The sequence below is a fragment of the Cryptomeria japonica genome, chromosome 8 (assembly GCF_030272615.1).
Source record: "Cryptomeria japonica chromosome 8, Sugi_1.0, whole genome shotgun sequence".
In the NCBI taxonomy this organism is placed as follows: domain Eukaryota; kingdom Viridiplantae; phylum Streptophyta; class Pinopsida; order Cupressales; family Cupressaceae; genus Cryptomeria; species Cryptomeria japonica.
In genome coordinates, this window is record NC_081412.1 from 638,380,372 (window position 1) to 638,402,578 (window position 22,207).

General features: G+C 33.3%; 1 protein-coding gene across 1 annotated transcript; it reads right to left on the reverse strand.

Moving 5' to 3' along the window:
- Nucleotides 1-428: 428 nt before the first annotated feature.
- On the reverse strand, nucleotides 429-19,167 carry LOC131054973 (AP2-like ethylene-responsive transcription factor AIL6). The gene is made up of 9 exons (XM_059210659.1): nucleotides 19,087-19,167; nucleotides 3,166-3,269; nucleotides 2,995-3,071; nucleotides 2,596-2,604; nucleotides 2,408-2,496; nucleotides 2,185-2,258; nucleotides 1,910-1,960; nucleotides 1,548-1,624; nucleotides 429-1,423 (listed from the first exon to the last, which is right to left on the reverse strand). The coding sequence occupies exons 1-9, from the start codon at nucleotides 19,165-19,167 to the stop codon at nucleotides 429-431; spliced, it is 1,557 nt and encodes a 518-aa protein (XP_059066642.1).
- Nucleotides 19,168-22,207: the final 3,040 nt, after the last annotated feature.

A 22,207-nucleotide genomic window follows, 5' to 3' on the forward strand; every position in this document is an offset into this window, starting at 1 on the left:
ATGAAAGATCTAGAAAGGATTTATATTTGTTGCTTGTAATTCTGCAACTAATTTTTCTGTTTAATATCAGTGTAATGTCAGTGCTCATTGTTTTTTGTTGCAAACATGTTTACTGGTAGCTTTTCTTCTGAAACATGTTTCTTGGTTGCTAAGAGTAAGACACTTAATAATGAAGAAGTCACAACAATATCTAGATAGTTGAAAAACTTTATATTACGGGAATGTTCAGCATATACTATAAAGTGAAGAGAAATCTCACCAAAGATTGGATTTATTCCATAAGGACAAAGCCTTAGTCTTGAAAACCAAAAAGACATGATAAACTAACTTCTTATTATAGTTTCTTAAGAAAAGGGACAGAGATTATTATGTTAAACAAGTACATGGGTGAGAAAGCACTAAGATCCTATTTCAAAAGACTAAGACGTTCACAGCTGTATATCACTCCAGATATTGAACATAGGAGCTTGACATGCTGTTTCTGCAATAGGCTCACTTTGAGAAGCTTGACATGCGGGTTTTTCAATAGGCCCATTTTCTGGATACTGAAGAGAGGATGCCATCCAGTTGCTCTGAGGTATTATTACATTCACATAAGCAGCTCTCACAATACCCGAGGCCTGCGCAGGAGAGCAGAATATGCTTCTGGGGAAGGTACCCACAGACAGCATGTTTCCAGAGGATGGTGTCCTTGAATTAACTAATCCTTCTTGGAGATTCTCATAGCCAGCTCTCACAAAACCTGAGGGCTTCCCAGGAGAGCAAACTATGCTTCTGGTGAAGGTACCCACAGGCAGCATATATTCAGAGGCTAGCGTATTTGAAGCAACAAATTCTTCTTGGGTATCAATGAATTGGGCTGCCAGAGAACTGTGTGATGGAAAAGAGGAATCCCCCATTACTAGTCCTTGAGCAGATGCCATAGTTTTTGAGATAGTTTTTGAGATTCCATGCTCATCAATGGCTCCTGGTTCGAAACCGGTCAGATTGTAGAGAAAATCATAGTTTTTGTTTGTGGGCATGAATTGCTGTGCTGCAGGGTTCTGTTTCTGATAGCATGCCATTATTGGAGAAGCTTGAACAGGCTGCTCAAGAGCAGCATTGGATGGTGTAGCAGAAGCATTAGAATGTCTGACTGTGCCCGTTAGTGAGCTCTCTGTGCTACCAGTAGTGATGATAGATTTGTTCACATTATTCTCAGCCTGAGCGTCTGCTGCATCTTTCAGAAAATTCTCAATACGTTCTATGCTTTCCATTTCTTGTACTCCAGTACTAGCGAGGTGTTCTGTCCGTTCTACGGGTAATTCGGTGCTCATGATGGCTTCCAGATCATATCTACTTATTTCAAAGTTTGTAAGAGCACTTGGTCCTTTGTATTTGATGACGGCAATGTCATAAGCTTTGGCCGCCTCTTCCTCAGTCTCTGTGGATTCCATGAAAATCACTAACCATTTGATCCAGTTTGATAATTCGATGCATTTCTTGAACTATAGTCAATACACTGAATTTGTTATAAACATTATACTATAAACTCTGTGTGTACTCACCGAATTTTCCTAGATACAAATCTTTGTGCCCTGCAACTCTCCCAATTCTAGCCTGCCACTTTTTTTCATTTCTGTGCCTGCCAGGTTATATCATGAATATCGTAGAGCTTCATTATGTCAATACTGTATTTCTATCCGTCAATTGGCTTCTTTTAAATCGCACTAATAGATCTAAGTCTTATTAAAGAAGCCAGTCTGATTTCAGACAAACAATCTAAGGAAATCAAAACTTAAAATGTAACGTTAATGCCCAACTTTAAGCTCATCTAAATAAATTAATTCCAGAGTCTGATTTCAGATAAACAGCCTAAATAAATCAAAATTTGGAATGTGATTTTCATCTAAATAAATTAACTCCAGACCTTGTCACTCCTCGATAAACTGATCTACCCCTCGAAAAGCTAGTACTATCCCTGCAAAATTAACACCTACCTATCAGGGGCATGCGATTACAAATGCAATAAAATCTTAATTAAGAACTAAAGAATGGCATAAGTCTAAAGTAATAGTATTTGATCTATTATAATTTTTATTTCAAACTGGAGTGATTTTGAATTATAGACAGAATCAATCCCTTCAGGAAAACTCCCATCAGTGAAACTTATGTGGATATATACAGGGTAGGAAAACCAAATACCTCCTTATAAAATTAATATATTCTTGTTTCGACCTGTTTTGCATTTCTTTCAGCTCTTTCTCATATGTTATAATCTGCATTTGATATAAGAAAACCAGAAATGAAAATTTAGAAAACAATTTTTATATAGATATATAATATATTTTTAATGAATTAAGTGTCTATATTAGTATCACCTGATACATTTTGAAATAACTATGAAAGTGTATATAGAGCTATATACCGGAAAGTTTGTCACAGCTTCTTGACCCCAGTACTTGAGAGCTGCCAGATCATAAGCTCTAGCAGCTTTCTCTTCCTGCTCATAGCCGCCTACAGTGAGCAGTTCAATTATAAATCTGGAACTTGAAAACTACTATGAAGTCAAATTACTTAGTACCTGTGTAACAAACTGATTAAGTATCTACTTACCGAGATATACTGGAGAATCGAATCATTGTGCAGAATTTATGGATCACAATAAGACAGTTAAATTATCTAATCAGTATCCCAATGAGAATAAACCTATTTGTTCAATAGCTGCCCAAAAAACTTGTTTGTAACGTCAAATAAAGACAATAAAAGATAATATATGGGAGACCTTATTTCTCTACATATATAACACCTAGTTATACCTTTAAAGAAGACCATGAAAAAATCTCAGTGATTTGGTTTCAAAGCATTGAACATATAAAAACAACCTTCTAAATTTAGAGTATGAATTAACCTTCTAAATTTAGAGTATAAATTCATAAAACTAACCTTGTTTATCCTGTAGAAAGAAAGCTGTTCAATTGATAACGAATTACAGTATAAATTCATAAAACTAACCTTGTTTACCCTTGCGGCTCCTATTATCATTCATTTTTTCCCAGAGATGGACTTCATATCTTCCTGTAAATCTATGCCTACATTGAGTCCCACAAAATCTTACTTAAAACTATGCCCTTTATTAGGAATATATAAATATTTATGAAAATACATATGTATGTATAAACATACTTAGTAACTCCACGGTAGGCTGAACTGTAGACTCGAGCTGAATTGAAGGGCAGGTTTCTGAGATCCATCAAGCTCTTCTCGTAATATTCTGCACATGCATATGACTAAAAAATTAGAATCCATAGTTTAGTGACTGTCAATAAGTTCTGTTGATACGAATTTTAAAAAGTAAAGAAAATAAAATCAGAATATGAGAATATTGTTTAGATCTCATGAGTGTTGAAAATAAATCATATTCAAATCAATTAAAGAATTCTTTTGATGTGTAAATTTACAGGAACTGGAACTACGATGGTTCCAGTTCCAAATATAGACATAAATTGAATAGTCTCAGCCTTAAGGAATAGAAAAATTAGATCTTGTCTCCCATAAGGTACTTTAAAAGTTCTCTTAGATAATTACTCAGATCTGAACAATTGATACTATTATTTAATAGTTACCATCAACTACGATAAATTTATTTGACTATTATCATGAAACAATTTGTCAACATATTTTGATATTCCTAATATTACCTGTTACAAGATAATTCAATCATCTTTCATATAAACTATTACCATCTAAAATCTGGCCTAGTCCATCATCTAAATGTGAAAATGAAAATTGATAATATTAAAACTGAATATAGAGATTTTTAAACAAAACATAACTATCATTATTCATATTAGCATCAATCCGTAAAATGCGTCAAACCATTACGATCTGAAATCTGACCTAGTGCCTCATCTATATGTGAAAATTGATAATATTAAATCTGAATATAGATGTTTTCAAACAAAACATAACTATCATCATTCATATAAGCATCAATCCCCAAAATGGGTCAAACCATTACCATCTGAAATCTGGCCTAGTCCATCGTCTATATCTGAAAATTGATAATATTAAAAGTGAATATAGATGGCATATATGTTATCCAGTAAAGAAAGTTAAACCATGATAAATAAATAATATAACTGAGATATCATTCACTATTAGTATTTGAAAATAGGAAACCCTAATCTATGAATATATGTAGACAATCTAAAAAGGGAAGGATAAAATATAAGGAAAAATGATAATGAACAAGATGGGTTTTAACATATTGATATATATGCAAAAGATTTGATGAAGTCAGTGTTATAAAATCAGTTCCAGATACAAAAATGATGGGTTATGGAAATCAGATAGTTTTAAGAGAGATCTAAAACTAAATCTATATGAAACAATATTTAAAAATTGTTTTTCTTTAAGATTGACAGATTTACTATCTTTCACAGAATTAATGTTTCACTGCAACTCTGTGAAAAAAAGTTTAACCTTAGTACTTTCAAAGAAATGATGTTTCAATCCAATCACATGATTGGGACAATGTTAAGAACACTATTTTTTAAGGGTTGCAAATTTAGTACCTTTCAATTCAATAATTTTTCGTTTACCTCTTGCGAAAAACCATTCAACTTTAATACCTTTCAAAGCAATAATGCTTTACTGCAGCTCTTCAGAAAAACAACCCTATCAGATATAAGTCTTTTCTCTCTATCTCTTCCAAACAATCAAAATGCAATGTCTTGTTTAGGGTAGATTGAGAGTATATAATGCCTTCTTTGTTATAGTGGAGATGTATATAGATCTAGATGAACAATCTTCAAAATCATGTTATATTATCAAGAATATGTATATTAATGACATGTGATCGTGTGTTAAAAAATTAGGGTAGATTGGAGGTATAGAATGCCTTCTTTATATTATTAGAGATGTGTATAAATCTAGATGCACAATCCTCAAAATCTTGTCATATTATGGCGAATGTGTATATAATAATGATACATTATTGGTATAGGTAAAATACATGTACATGATTTTAGGGTAGATCCAAGGTATGACTTCTTTATAATAGTAGAGATCCATATATATCTAGATGCACAATTCTCAAAATCATGTTATATTACCTAGAATGTGTATAAGAATGCCACCTTATTGATGTAGGTACACTATGTCATGAAGATTATTTTTGCAATATATTATTATCTATAATAAATATTTTCTTAACCTAAATAGTTGATTGACTATTCAATCATTTAAAAAACAATTTTCTATTGCACATGGAGTGTTCTAAAAGTTTGAATGGGCATATTTGGCATGCCATTGTTAATTATATTTGTATTGTGTATTTAATTGTTGTTACTATTTTAGATATGGTATTTGTAGACACTAAAATTAACTTTAATTTAGTAAATATTTATTATTTATTTAATTATTTTATCCTAGTGTAGGTCTATTAATTAGATAATTATTTTTATTTATTTATTTAATTAAGTAAGTCTCTTCTTTGTAATTTAAAAAATATTTATTATTTATTTAATTGTCCCATTTCTCTCTTAAATTAAATAAATATTTTGTTTTTTTAATTTATCTAGCTCTTCCTCAATTAAGAAAATGCTTTTAATTATTTAATCAATTTACTTGTGTTTTTCCTCTTTTAATCCTAGCCCTCCAACTTCTTCATGTGGATCATAATATAAATTCGTAGACACGTGACTAGTGTCAACCATCTCTTTATTCACTTTGTGATATCTCCAAAGTCAAACTCACCTCTTAATCTCCTCCCTTTATCTTTACCTACCCTCAAATCTTATTGATTCTCTCTCTTCTATGTGATCATGACCATTCATAATCCCACCTCTTAATCCAAACCCTCCATTTTTTTCGTCTTTCTAGAAATTTGTGTTGTATTTTTTTAAAATCTTCTATTAGATTTTTTTGTTGCCATATATTCAATATTTTATGGCACCTTATTTCCACCTATTTAGTAGATCTTGATGTGTTCTTGGTTAATCAAGGTTTTCTAAAGTTTGTTATTTTCTTTGCGTTGTCACTTTTTTGTTGTTGTTTTGCATATCTAGTAGTTCTTAATAGATCTATTGTAGTTTTTGTCACATATACAACTAATTAGGGGTTTTTAATCTACTAATTTTTTATTCTGCCATGTATCTGTATATATTGATGCATTTGTGGTTCATCCTAATATATATTTGGTTTATTCTAATCTGTATTTGATTTATTTTTCTACATACGTGGTCTATCTTGTTGTGTCTTTGGTTTTGTATGTCACTCAATTATTTTTTTTTTTTGGAAGTCTTACAATGTTTGTGGTGTTTGTAGATGCATTTTATGCTTTACATTTAGCATTTTAATTTCACTTTTAGATTTATTTATTTATTTTTCTAACTCTCTTGTTGGTACTAACAAAGTGGTGAAACTTTTTCATTGATTGTAAAAGGCCCCTCTTTTGGAAACTAATAATTTCTTCTTGTAGGACCTAAAGGGTTTTTTTTTTTTTGCAACTACTAACTTGTGGTTTTGTAGTTGTAGTTAGTTGAATGTTTGTGTTTTCTTAGATTAGCTCATATTTCAATTTGGTTCTTTATAAAATACCTTTGTTTGTAGTACCTTGTGTGCTTGCACGCTCTATGTTTAAAACCTAAGATATTGTAAAAGTATACTCTCCCCTCACCTTCATGGATCTTGTTTGCAAGATAAATTGAAAATTCTTCTTTTTCTTTTTGTAGAGAACTTGCCTTTGGAGAAGTCATCACTCCAAGGGGAGTGATCAAAAATGGTATTTCCTTTAGACTGCAATATAAATAAGGTGTAAGGAAAAATATGGATTCTCAAGTATCCATAATTGATGCCTTTAATGTCAATTGGGATGTGGACATATGGGCCATGTTGGGTTGATTGAAGATTGAAGCATCTCATTGTTATAATATGTAAGTGGATGATCTCAAACAATAATTAGAATTTTTTTTGTAGTGTTCCACCCCTTTTGATTGAGATTGTTTGAGGCTTGCTCAGTGTAATAGATGCAAAATCACAGATTGAAGTTACTCACCATAAGGCTCCCTGGAGATGAGAAAGAATTTTTTGGGTTGTATAAGCTATGCATGACTTTTGGAAAGAGGGTGATTGGGTCATGGTTCTAGTATTGGAGCTTTGTACTCATCCTCTCTTTTAAAGAGAAAAATGTAAACATCCCTTTAGGTGTTTTCACATTTGAGTCAATAGAGATCCCAAGTGTGGGCTTGAATTTAGTTTAAATTGACCTTGACCTTAGTTGTAAAGAGTTTTGGGTGTGTCTTCTTTTGTGATAAGTCTAGTAAATTTTTTGGCTTTGAGAAGCCTAGGCCATACCCTTATTATTCAATACTTAAATAAACATCATGTCCTCTTGTTTGTAGTGTTTTCTTGCCACAATAATAATAAAACATTCAGATTTAGTCACATTTTGATACCTAAAATAGCTTAGATAGATATTTTCACTAGAATCATGTATTTGAATAGTTTTGTTGTGTATTTGTCACTTTTTGGTGTGTATTTGTATAATTCTTGTTGAACACAACTGATGCTGAAAAGGGGGGTGAATCAAGTGTATTTGTATGAAAATTGAGAATTAGGGTTTAAGTAATAAAACCACTAACTAGCACAATTAACCTACATACATTGAAAAGTGTTGAACCTAATAGATCTAGGATCAGTCCTAATAGGAAAGAGACTATGATTCTAATTGGATTCAACTAGATTGATATAATTAACTTCCCCTTTCTTGATTTGAATTGGATTGATTATGAAATTATTGAAAAACAATGAATCATTGAAGTAATCTGATATAAATAGTAAGCTACGGATATCCCACAGAGCTACAAACTTGGATCTAGGAAAAATATGTGTCAAACCTATTCCTAGAAGTTCAACATAATTTTTTGGGACCAAGTAGCACAACTCTGCCTTGGTCCTCCAAATATTCTAATTTGGAAAGCTAACCTATTTGTCACTATTGACTCTACCATATTTCATGAGTATAAATTTGTATTTGTTTCTTGCACATAGAAAGAAAGAGAAATATGTTACGAATAGGGGTTTCTTTTAGGTAGATCCTTGATTTTAGAATTAATGATGAAATTGAATTGACAAAAGTAATGAAAGACTATAAGTAAAGTACCTTTCTTTTGAGGGAAACACTAAATTTGAAATGTAATGCTTGAAACCAAAATGTTCACCTTGGTGAAGTTTTGTTTGTCTTCACACAAAACAATCTGTGTTTTATATAGGATGTCTTCATAAAAAATTGATCATGAATGCCATCTTCAATGCTTGAACTTGACTTGAATTATACTCTAATGCTTGATGAATGATTGATTGCTTGGTCACATGAATTTTATAGAGTGTAGATATGTGAAGATATTAATTTCAATTTGTTAGGTTCTTGATTAGGTTTAAAATGAGAGGAGTAGACCTCTTTTTTGATAGTTCTGATACTTAATATAAGTACAGATCCAATAGCCAACAAGATAAGAGGGGGGGTGAATCATACAAACTTAATCATCAATGAAAACATCAGATTCAACCTTGGTAACATATATCAGTCATAGAATAAAACTGTCAAACATGCAAACTCAGAAACATATGAACTATATAAACCTCATAACACCAGATTTAACGTGGAAACCCAAATAGGGAAAAACCACTGTGGGATTTTAGACCCACTAAGAAATATACTCTTCTAGAGTATGCTCGGTTAAAAGCCAATCCTGTTAAAGATTACAAAACACATTGCTAGATGTGACCCGGTTAAGGGATTTCCCTCATATCTATTAGGATCTTCACTTTGTTAGAAGTGACCTTGTCAAAGGATTTCAAACACTCATTTAGAATGTCACCTTGTTAGAGGATTTACTTATAAGACTGTTAAGTCCACTCGGTTAAGAGATTTTCTGTTACTTTCACAAGCTAACAGTAATACAATCTATCTGCAACTTTACATCTAAAAATGCTAAAGCAGATTCTTATTTGTTCAATCACAATCTATACATAGAACTAATCTTGTCTATCTGCTGGGCATCAATACTCTGTTATTCCAATAGGTCTTCAAGCTTCTGTGCTCGGTGATCAGTATGTAGCATCCTTGTGCATACAATTTCCCGCATACACTTCTTATCAACAGTTCCTTATTTATAAACAATCATCCAACTACTTAATCTCCTTGATCACATTTCCCATGATCAATCATAGCCATCAGATCTTCAATCTTGTCTAGGTTCATTGTATCTTACGATCTAAAAAACATTTTACCCTTCCTCGGAACTTGCACAATCATCTTGGAACTTGTGTTAGGGTAATGCAGTTCAATCTGAGCTGTAGATCACTGACTTTCCATTACCTTAGACTTGTTAACAAACTTCTTCCATGGCTTGCCAATCATTGATCTGCTCCAGCTCATCAGCTTCTTTTATTAAATATCACATGTAAACGTTTAATGCATTCTGTTATAGCTCGGTTACAACTTGGTGAATACTAAACTTTACTCGATAGACATTCTGTCTTCATTAACTAACTGTGATAACCTTACGGTTTACTGACTAGGTTCCTTAGGGTTTACTGACTAGGTCCTTTGGCTGATAACATAGTGTAGGATTAACCTTTACATTTTACAACATATGTATGATGTTAAAATAATCTAAAACATCAAGATCTCATCATTGTCTGACTCGGTAGGGTTGCCCATTGAATAACTTATCCCTTTATTAATCATATTCTTTCCTATGTCTTTACCGACTTCTTTATGATCTTTATATCATATTTCTTAAGAAATGGAAACATCATACTGAATTAGAAAATCAATTTCTTGACATCAGTGACAAAATAATAATATCAAGATAGTAAAACATCTTTAATCAGTTATGTCCATAATCATCAACAACCTTCTCAATATTCTTGTTATATTGCCAACAATCTCCCCCTTTGGCATTGATGGCAAAACCAATTGATTTGATCATTAAGAATTCGGATTGTTGTGATTCTGAAATGCTGAAATGCTCTCCCCCATACATCAGACTTCTCTCAATCTTCTCAGGTCTTCTCCTCCTTTAGTCCTCTCCCCCTTTGGTAGATCTTCTCCCCCTTTGACAACAATGCCAAAAAGAAAAGAACTAAAACATAAGTTGTTTCTGTAAGAAGTTATTCCCTACTGTTGTGTATCAGCTGAGTCTCGGTCAGAGCATTTGATTACAATTCCCGTCCCCTGTATCATTGTCTGTATTATATCAGTATTGTTCTAGTACACTTTCAGAAAAGCATTCTTAAAGTGTATCATTCCAGCATCAGCTCCCTAAAAGATATTCAATAGGTTCATCGAAGTGATGCTTTCACCGAACTCGGTCAGTGAGTAGAGGATAGGGGTAGGACCCCTAACTTACTTATGAGATATTCAAAAATATCTTTTGGTAGTGGCTTGGTAAAGATATCAGCTATTTGTTCCTTTGTGTTAACATATTCCAACACCACTCTCTTTTCATGAGCTTCTTCTCTAAGATAATGATATTTGATAGATATGTGCCTTGTCTTAGAGTGCATAATAGGGTTCTTTGAAATATTAATGGCACTAGTATTGTCACAGAGTATAGTTACTAGCTCGGTAACTTTCTCATTTATACCTTCCAACAATTGTTTGATCCATGCAATGTTGGTACAATTCAGTGCTACATCAACATATTTAGCTTTGGCTGTTGACTAAGAAACACATCCTTGTTTCTTGCTAAGCCAACTCACTAGTCTTTCTCCTAAGAAGAAAGCTCCTCCACTTGTGCTTTTTCTGTCATCAATGTTGCCTGCCCAATCAGCATCAGTATATACTTTCAAATCAAAATCATTTCCTTTCTGATATACTAAGCTATAATTTTCAGTGCCTTTCAAGTATCTGAAAATTCTTTTGATTGCTGTCATGTGTATTTCCTTAGGATCTGCAGAGAATCTTGCAACAATACCAACTGCATGTGCTATATTAGGCCTGCTATGGACAACATATTGTAGTTTTCCAATCATGGATCGGTAGAGTGTCTCATCAACAAATGCAAATTCATCATTCTTTGATAGTTTGCAGTTTGTAGTCATAGGAGTACTTACTGGCTTTGAATCCTCCATTCCAAATTTCTTCAAGATTTCCTTTATGTATTTGGATTGAGTAATGAAAATTTCATTTTTCATTTGTAGTATCTGTAAGCCTATAAAATACTTTATCTCACCGATTAATGACATCTCAAATTCTTTGCTCATTTCATTACCAAAGTTTTTGCATAAAGAGTCATTTCCACAAAATATAATATCATCAACAAATATGGCTGAGATTAGTATTCCATTTTCATCATTCTTCATGTACATGTTACTGTTCTCACTCGTCCTTATAAAACCAATCTTAATCAAATAAGAGTGCAGTCTTTCATACCATGCTCTAGGTGCTTGTTTCAGACCATATAAAGCTTTGTTCAATTTACATACCTGATCTTTATTCTTGTCTTCAACAAATCCTTCAGGTTGTTCAATGAAAACTTCTTCTTCTAATATTCCATTCAGAAATGCAGATTTGACATCCATTTGATATACCTTGAAGTTTTTGAAAGCAACATATGCCAACAATGTTCTAACTCCTTCAAGTCTGGCAACAGGTGCAAAAGTTTCACCATAATCAATTCCTTCTTCTTGGGCATAACCTTTGCAAACCAATCTTGCTTTGTTCCGAATGACCTCTCCTTTCTCATTTAGCTTGTTTCTTAAGATCCACTTTGTACTGATTACATTTTTTTCCTTAGGTCTTGGGACTAGTGTCCATGTGTCATTCTTCTTGATTTGATCAATCTCTTTAGTCATAGCATTTATCCAATATTCATTGTTAAATGCTTCTTTTACTATTCTTGGTTCAAATTCAGATATCAAACATGTGTTCTATCTCAGTTTGTTCCTTGTCATCACTGGATCATCCTTATCTCCTATAATCTGACTTGGTGCATGATGTCTTCTAACATATTTGGCTAATACAGGCTCAGTAGGCTCTGTATGATCCTCTTCATCACTCGGTAACTAGATATCTTCCTCATTTCCTTCAACAGTTATCTCAATAGGACTTTTCGGTTGCACATAGACAAATTCATCATAGTCTTCTGGTTCTTTGGAATTCTTATCATCAGTTATTTCTACAAATTCATCACTTTTCACATTTGTACTTTCTACTATTTTGTTAGATGATTTGATCATACATTTAAATGCTTTTCTTCTAGAGGAATATCCTAGAAATGTTCCTTCTTCACTTTTCTGATCAAACTTGCCATTTCTATCATCTTTATGAACATAGTATTTGCTTCCAAAGATCTTAAAATAACTTATATTCGGTTTCTTGCCATACCAGATTTCATAAGGTCTCTTCAAAGTACCTTTCTTCAATTGAACTCGGTTCAAGATGTAAACAGCTGTGCTTATTGCTTCTCTCCAAAATGTTTGTGGAACCTTCTTCTCAATCATTAGTGTTCTAGCACAATCCACAATAGATCTGTTTCTTCTTTCAACTATTCCATTCTGCTGTGGAGTCCTCGGTGCAGAGACTTGTCTTTTAATACCATGATCATTGCAAAATAGGTTGAACTCATCAGATGTGAACTCTCCTCCTCTATCTGATCTAAGACATTTCAGTTGTCTTCCTATTTCATTTTCAACTCTAGCCTTGTACCATTTAAACATTTGAAAAGCTTCTGATTTTTCTTTTAAAAACATTACTAACGTCACCCTTGAATAATCATCCGCAAATAATATGAAATACTTATCACCATAATAACTTTGAACTTTCATAGGACCACAAAGATTAGTGTGCACAAGATGTAAAATTCCCTTAGAAGTGTAGAACTTACTTGTAAAGCTGGATCTTGTCATCTTGCCCATTTGGCATCCTCGGCATATAGCATTCTCAGGTTTTTCAAGACTCGGTAGACCTCTTACTCTGTGCTTCTTACTTATCTTGATCAGATTATCAAAATTAACATGACAAAACCTTTTATGCCATAGCCAGGTGTTATCAATCTTTGCATGCAAACACTTGTTGTGAGTAGAGACAAGGTGAAATGTATTATCTTTTGTTTGTGTCCCGATAGCAGCTAACTTTCCATTTTTGTCATGAACTTTGACAATTGCTTTCTAAAATTCTATTCGGTAACCTGTGTTGTTTAGCTATGATACACTCAACAAATTATATTTCAAACCTTCAACCCAATAAATATCATTGCATCTTGCTTTATCAAGAAGTGTTATGGATCCTTTACCTCTTACAAGACATGGTGCATCATTACCAAATCTAACATAGCCTCCATCATAATCTTCTAACACAACAAACTTGTGTTTATCTCCTGTCATATGATGTGAGCATCCACTATCTATAATCCAAGAATCATTAGTTTTTAAGTGAGATATTAGGGATTTTTCTTCATACCTTTCTTCATCTGATCCATCCTTGATAGCCACATAAACAACTTCCTTTGTATCAGTCTCATTTGATTTATCATCTTCAGATTCCTCATAAGAAATTAAGCAGGTCTTTCTATCTCTTCTTCTGAAGTCTTGGTGACCTCTGTAACGATTATCTTTTTGTCTGTCATCTTGGTAATCTCTCTTTTCAGTGAAATCTTTGTTAGGACAGTTAGAAGCCATATGTCCAATCTTATCACAATTGAAACATTTCAAGGGTAGTTTTCCCTTATACTTACCTTTGCCTCTTGGTAACCTTTTGGCCAATAGTGCTTCAAACTCCTCCTTCTTTCTGATTTCTTCATACAGTTTGTGTACCTCCTCCAGGTTCTTCCGAAATCTTTCACTTGCTCCACTATGATCTCCTCCAAAGTACTTATACTTTCTTTCATTGTAATCATTAGATTCATTCAAATGAAAAGAGCCAAATGCAGATTCAACTTTATTTACCGATGACCTACTGTTATCAAAATTACTGAACTCAAATACATGTAGCTTACCAATAGTAGCATCCAAGGAAACTAGCATATTAGGTATAGACCTTAATTCATTGATTGTAGAGACTCGGATTGCATAAGCAGGTAGAAGGGTTCTTAACAACTTACTTGTCACATCCTTTTCTTCAATAATTCCTCCTGCTCCCTTGATTTGATTTACAATCTCCTTTAGTCTTGTACTGTACTGGGTTATGTTCTCACCTTCATTCATCCTCATAGATTCAAGTTGTCCTCTGAGACTATCAACTTTTTCTCTTTGAACATGTTCATCTCCTCCATATACAGATATGAGCTTAGTCCACATAGCCTTCATGTCATTGCAGCCTTCTACATCACTAAACTCAAAATCGGTCAATGCAGATGTTATCTCAATCATTGCTTGAATGTGTTCTTGCTTTGCCTTTATCTCTTCCATAGTTAATGGATAGGTGCTCGGTGTAACAAAATCATTCTCCAGATAGTATATAGCATATTCTCCAACTCTTGATAGATGTAGCTTCATCCTTTTCTGCCATGTAGAGAAACTTGACTTATTCAGCTTGGGTGCATCCCTCTTATACATCTTTGGATCTTTAACTCAAGTGCCTTTAAACTTTCCTTTAGGAGTCCAAGGCTTTGATACCAATTGATAGTTCTAATACTTAATATAAGTACAGATCCAATAGCCAACAAGATGAGAGGGGGGGGTGAATCATACAAACTTAATCATCAATGAAAACATCAGATTCAACCTCGGTAACATATATCAGTCATAGAATAAAACTGTCAAACATGCAAACTCAAAAACATATGAACTATATAAACCTCATAACACTAGATTTAACGTGGAAACCCAAATAGGGAAAAACCACTGTGGGATTTCGGACCCACTAAGAAATATACTCTTGTAGAGTATGCTCGGTTAAAAGCCAATCTTGTTAAAGATTACAAAACACATTGCTAGATGTGACCTGGTTAAGGGATTTCCCTTAGATCTGTTAGGATCTTCACTTTGTTAGAAGTGACCTTGTCAAAGGAGTTCAAAAACTCATTTATAATGTCACCTTGTTAGAGAATTTACTTATAAGACTGTTAAGTCCACTCGGTTAAGAGATTTTCTATTACTTTCACAAGCTAACAATAATATAATCTATCTGCAACTTTACATCTAAAAATGCTAAAGCAGATTCTTATTTGTTCAATCAAAATCTAGACATAGAACTAATCTTGTCTATCTACTAGGCATCAATACTTTGTTATTCCAATAGGTCTTCAAGCCTCTGTGCTCGATGATCACTATGTAGCATCCTTGTGCATACACTTGCTCGCATACACTGTTTATCAACAGTTCCTTATTTATAAACAATCATCCAACCGCTTAATCTCCTTGATCACATTTCGCATGATCAATCATAGCCATCAAATATTCAATCTTGTCCAGGTTCATTGTATCTTACAATCTAAAAAATGTTTTACCCTACCTCAGAACTTGCACAATCATCTTGGAGCTTGTGTTAGGGTAATGCGGTTCAATCTGAGCTATAGATCTTCTTGCTGACTTTCCATTGCCTTAGATTTGTTAACAAACTTCTTCCACGGCTTGCCAATCATTGATCCACTCTAGCTCATCAGCTTCTTTTATTAAATATCACATGGAAACATTTAATGCATTCTGTTATAGCTCGGTTACAACTTGGTGAATACTAAACTTTACTCGGTACACATTCTGTCTTCATTAACCGACTGCGATAACCTTAGGGTTTACCGACTAGGTCCTTTGGCTGATAACATAGTGTAGTATTAACCTTTACATTTTACAACATATGTATGATGTTAAAACAATCTAAAACATCAAGATCTCATCATTGTCTGACTCGATAGAGTTACCCATTGAATAACTTATCCCTTTATTTATCATATTCTTTCCTGTGTCTTTACCGACTTCTTTATGATCTTTATATCATATTTCTTAAGATATGGCAACATCATACTGAATTAGAAAATCAATTTCTTGAAATTAATGACAAAATAATAATATGAAGATAGCAAAACATCTTTAATCAGTTATGTCCATAATCATCAACAACCTTCTCAATATTCTTGTTATATTGCCAACATTTTTATGCTTGAATGTAGAAAATTAAATTAAATTTTTGCAATAGGTTGACACAAGATCCAAATTATTTCTCATTCATGATGACTTCTAGGGGGTAGAATTGGGGGCCCAATTAAGAAGCCTAATACATGGTATGCCCTAGCCTTAATTTACGACTAGGACGTGGTATTCCCTTGTCTTGATTTGGCACTAGGGCATGGTACATCTTGGTCCTAGAAATTAGGACTCCAGAAATAGGGTGAAACTGGGAATTGATAAAAATTAGATAATAGGTATGTGGTGTGAGAAAAATCAACATTTCTATCAAGCTTTAGAGGATCCAACCCCAAAATTAGGCCTAAGTGAGGACAAAATCGTAGGTGACTACAATTTAGGATGCTACATCAACATACATTAAAACTTAATCAAATTTAACCTTTACTCAACATTCATTTTATTTACAATATGCATGATAGTCAATAGCTAAAGCAACAAAAATAACCACACATGAACAACAAGATTTTTTATGGGAAAAACCCATACTAAGAAAAACCATGGTGAGAATTATCTCACTGTATGATATAATCAAGTTAAAATGTTTAAGCCAATGGCCAAGGATCTCACTGCCCTTGAAATGACTTGGAAGACTAAGGCACACAATCTTAGGGTAAGATACAATAGGGAATTCGAAACACTGAAGATCACTTCTTTAGGGAAAGATACAAAACTTATGATAGAGTAACTGTAATGCCCCGTCAGGAACCCTAAAGGAAAACATCATAATCTATGCAATTAAGGGGGAAATAAATTTTTTTTTAAAAAGTACATGAATTAAACCTTAGTACATCTAATAACATAGCGGAAGTTTAACACTTGAATTTCCTAAGGGTTACCAACGAATATTACTTCGTAAATTAATTATGTAAGATAAAATTTCCGCAATGAAAGAATCTAAATTTCTTCAAGCAATCATATACTATATACATCAGAAATCAGTAATTGAAGTAGCATATCTTACAATATTTCTTTGCTTTCAATATTCAAAAATTCATGTTTTCAAAAAGAAATTACATCATGAGCTAAAATGATACAAAATGAAAGTTACATATAGTTTCTTTTCAAAACCTCTAGTATTTAACTGAAAGATGGATAGGAAGAAGAGTTGGTACATGAATCACGATCCACGAATATTAGCGAAGTCCTTCCTCGCCTGAAGATACGTACCAGAACATCCGATGGGAAGTGACACTACCACCCGACCATATGATTCCGAAAAGGAACCACCCCACCGTGCTGGAGATAGTAGATAACCCTCAAGCAAGCAAAATGAAACAAGGACGAAAGGACTACAAGACTCCACTTACATTTATGTGACCCAACTCACAAAACACTAGTGACTCTAAGGAGAAAGTGTCATCGCATGTCTTATGGTGGATACCATGGTACAGCCTCCATAGGTCCCGGCCCCCATCCTGGGTTATCCTGGTGACCTCTCCCGAACCTCCGATTCCAACTAAGACTCATGCGGACCTTACCAATCCTCTCATGATGACAAGGTGGTAAGTTTGCCATTCCAGGCCTTCTCGCTACATTATGAGCCCTATACTAGCACTCACCTATGTGCGAGGCACATTATTTCATTTAACTTTTATTCTACCCTTCCCTAGTCATTTATTAGGTTTTCACTTTCTTAACCAACTTCTGACGGGTTATCCTGTCACCTCTTCGGCACAGTTCCCGCTCAAAAGCCACTCTCTCTCTTAGGAAACTATGGGTTAGTTCTATCTACAGAACTCTATGGCGACACAGATAGCCATTCCCAAACTTGACCTACCTCAAATGAAAGATACAAAATTACTAACCTAGGGTTTACCATTACGAACAACTCACAGTGGCTCATTTCCTTAAGGTTAAAACCTCTAAATAACTGGCCAAGACACAACACAAGACAAATTGACAACAATCTTTCTTAAAACAACCAAATGTATAAATAGCTTGCAATTTAAGATTTCCAGAAAATAATAAGAATTTCGACTATATTAAACCAGATAAATCAATGTCATCATTTGTTGAGAAAAGAGGTAAATAAATCAGGGTACATGGACATCTAGAGAGATTAGGCGATATAAACTTATAATTTTAATTCATAAGAAATGTCGATACTTTCTTAAAGAAACATATTTGCTATATTACATCTTCCATAACATCTATCATGCTCCCTATCCACTAACCTTATAATATAACTACAAGCTTAAATAACCCTATTCACTACTATAGAAATTAAACTAGTTAACATTTATTTCACTATGATTTCCATTCAACTATTTTAAATGACTAATAATTATATTTTTAATTAACAATGATATAAGCATAATTATATAAATCACCATAACCTATGTTCAAAAAAATACAAATTCCAACCTTCGTTATATATTAAACAAAATCAAATGAAACCTTGACCTCTTTGCAAGCTTGAATCTGATTTGTGAACCTTCTGACGATCTTCCACCAATTAGCTCTATGCCTTGCTTGTCAATCTCAAAATTGCTATTCTCCTATTTCATTCTCTATTCCTTCGTTGCATCTCCATCCCCCCTTCTCTTCCAACTCAATGGTCTATATATAAGGTTGTCATCTACCCACTTTCCTACTTTCGAGCTATCTCTACTAGTGGTGGATTGACTCTAAGTGACACCACTCAAGATCTAATTACAACATAACAGTCCTAGTCGTTATTGAACACCTATGTGTTCATCATGTAAAGTTATTCATTACCTATTTCACGACACCACACTTCTAAAGTGGTTAAGTCCTTATTTATAGATAATACATGTGGCTTTTGACTTCAATATTAAATTGACTTTACTAAAAATAACTTCCTAACTATGTGCAAGGTTAAATTACCATATAATTCAAGTAGAAAATGGTGGATATGGGTGGGTTTACGTGGGCTGATGAACCACGTTATTTTCTAAGTTAATCCTCACATTAATTTTTACCCTTACATTACTTTCCACCACTACATACCTTAATGGCAAAGTTTGCATATAAATCGGTGCCTCCACTGTATTTGCAAGTTAACGTGGTGCATGGAATAGCAATACCCATCGTGGTTTATGCTTGCTTGCAACGTGGCTTCCACGTGGAGTATGAAACATTACAAAGGGAGGAGGGTAGTCGTTGTCTGCTGCACATGGAGAAGCGTTTAATTAAAATGGGAGGAGATGTGTATAATGAAAGGGAGGAGGGTGATCAATAGTAATACCGATCCCTCCCTTTATTAAGGGGGGTGGTCGATATTACTATCGACCACCATAATTATTAGTTTACTTAAACTTAAAAACCCGCCATTACCTTTTTAAAATTTGTTTTATTTTAATTTCATTATTATATTTTTAATAATTAATTAATGACTTTAATTAATATAAATATTTAAATATTAATCCTTCTTAGCAAATTATATTTGTAAATGTATATTTTGGTTTCTAATATTTATAATGAGCAGCATTTCTTATATATATATATATTCAAATAATTGAATTATGTATATATTATACGTTCGAAAAGTTTATAAAACATGACATATTTATAATTCTAATTATATACACGCATAATCCATTATCACAGTAAACCGATGGCGATATAAACTACTGATAATATGATCACCTTATCTCAACTCAAATAACTACTCTTATGGACGTAATAAACGTAACAGTTACCAATTTCATACAAAAATTGGGACAGTGGATACGCAGACTAAGCAAGCATCAAGCAACTTTTATAAAGATCAAACAATAAAATATGAAGACCAAACCAATTGACAGAATGACTTACTGAAGGCACTCACCCGAGTGTAACTGACTAAAATTAGGGTCAACTACTATCTCCTTCACTTCCATCGGAAAATATAAGGCACGCTCAGACCTGTGTAGCCAGGTGGAGACGATACCCCATACCTACCCGGTACTTGTACCTGCAACATCCTGCATCACCGACCACACATGCATATATACATATATCAAAATTTTAACATACACACTGATGAAGGAGATTCACGACGTTCCCTGTCTCACCGAGATGAGTGAAGGAAAATCATCCCCATGCATCCCATACACTCGCAGATACACAACACACAGTGCATAGATGAAGTAAAGCGTCAGTACATAGCAATGAACCATATAATGCCATAAAACATAAATACATAAATACTGCAAATAAAACATATGTCTCATAATCAGATAAAACATGAAACAATGTTATACAATTCTAAATAACCAATGATAATGTATCCACTGAGAATAATAAGAACAAAGTATCAGTTCAAACAAGTAAGGGTACTACAGTAACTTCGATAGGATTGAACCACAAAGAACCACATCCATTGAAATGTTGACCATAGTTCACTTTTCAAAACAAATAAAAAATGATCTTCATTATTGCTCTGCTCTAGTTTCAAACCTTTGTAATACTTCACATTTTCTTCACACAACTCACATAACTAGTCTATCTTTTCACACAATGATTCCATCCTTTATATAATTTGAAACCTCAAAACTATCATTTAGATTGGCCTAATTAGATGTAACATGCAAATACAAAATAGCTACCCAAAAAAGTCTCCAATGTATTGAAGAAGGCAAAATGAGATGTGTGAGGCATCACACAATGTTAGCACACCTTCCCATCCATCCTAAAACATCATTAATAGATCTAAACACAATCACATCGACCAAACATTATAGGTCAGGTGCAAAAGTTATAGTGATTAAGGTGCACCAATACAAGTGATACCATTTATAATGGGGACCACCAATGACACAAACAAATGCCCAAGATAACATCACTAAATATCTAAACACTAACTAATTAAGCCACATTACCAAAATACCAATAGGAATTGGAATGTAATGCATTCCTTTACATTAAAACTGAATCAGTCACACATATAATTGAACACCAATTGCGAGTCCTACAAATAAACACAAAATCTTTGAAAAAATTATTATATCTTTATAATAATTATGAAACATCCACAAGTAAACTTGATACATCTGCATGATCATAGAAGTAACCCACTATTACTACATTATACTAGACCACATTCGAATCAACAAGTTTGATATTAATGACAACAAGAACTCTTATTTGCAACAATCTCCCATTTTGTCATTGATGGTAACACTTGTGCTAGCTCATAAATCACTCCCCTTTTTTACGTCATAGAGAAAGGGTGTCTTCTTACAACAAAATTCAACAATCTATATATAGCTTTCCCTATCTGCAACACCTCCTCAAAACTAGAAACCAAAAGTATGTCACCAACATGTTCACATATGTACAAATATTTATTTTTTTACCAAAAACATATTTAACCACTTCGCTGAGGGAGTGTATGATATTCTAATGGATGAATATGAGTTGAGACCAGGTAGTATTCCAATCAACTCCTATAGAGACCAATTGTTTATGCTAACTCTCTATCTTCAAAAGAAGATTCACTGTCTCTTCACAATTTGTAGGAACCTTTATTGTTTTTTTTTATCTCTTGAGATCATTTAGGAATCTTCACCATACTGGTGAGGTGCATATCTAGGATATATCTCTCAACTGTTAAAAAATCCTTCTTGATCTTCTCCTTATGATTGATTATTAGATTAAGCTTTAAGTAAAAATTCTCCAACTGAACTTTTCCTTTACTATCTCCATCTTCCCTAAAGTCCGTTGACTTAGACAACTGTATAATCTAAGTTTCAAAAGTGTTTTTAAAATTTGTATCTATTCAGTTGACTAAATAAACTTGTGACAAATTTAAAATAATTCTACAATACTATCCTTACGTCTCTAGTATCATGACAATGTATCATGAAGTGTGATTCAAAATATCAATGATTTTTTTTTTACACGGTCTAATCTAGAAAGTGAGATACATTAAACTATGGATTGTAAAAATATAATGTCCTGAATAGATACCCTTCATGGGAGTGAATTATCTTGGAAATATAAGTAGATAGGACTAAGAATTAATTTATGTTCTTATCTCTCTAGTATATTAATGATGGATCATGGAGTGTGATCCCAAATGTTGATGCAATTTTTTTTATAGAGTCTAATCCAAAAAGTAAGATATATTAAGCAATGGATTGTGGAA

Excerpts from the sequence above, each read along its gene's own strand:
- LOC131054973 (XM_059210659.1), bottom strand. The coding sequence starts at position 19,167 with ATGGGTATTGCTATTCCATGCACCACGTTAACTTGCAAATACAGTGGA. Across the intron at positions 3,270-19,086 it reads ATGCAAACTTTGCCATTAAG|TCATATGCATGTGCAGAATA; the intron begins GTATGTAGTGGT and ends CTAATTTTTTAG. Across the intron at positions 1,625-1,909 it reads GTTTATCGAGGAGTGACAAG|GCACAGAAATGAAAAAAAGT; the intron begins GTCTGGAGTTAA and ends ATAACCTGGCAG.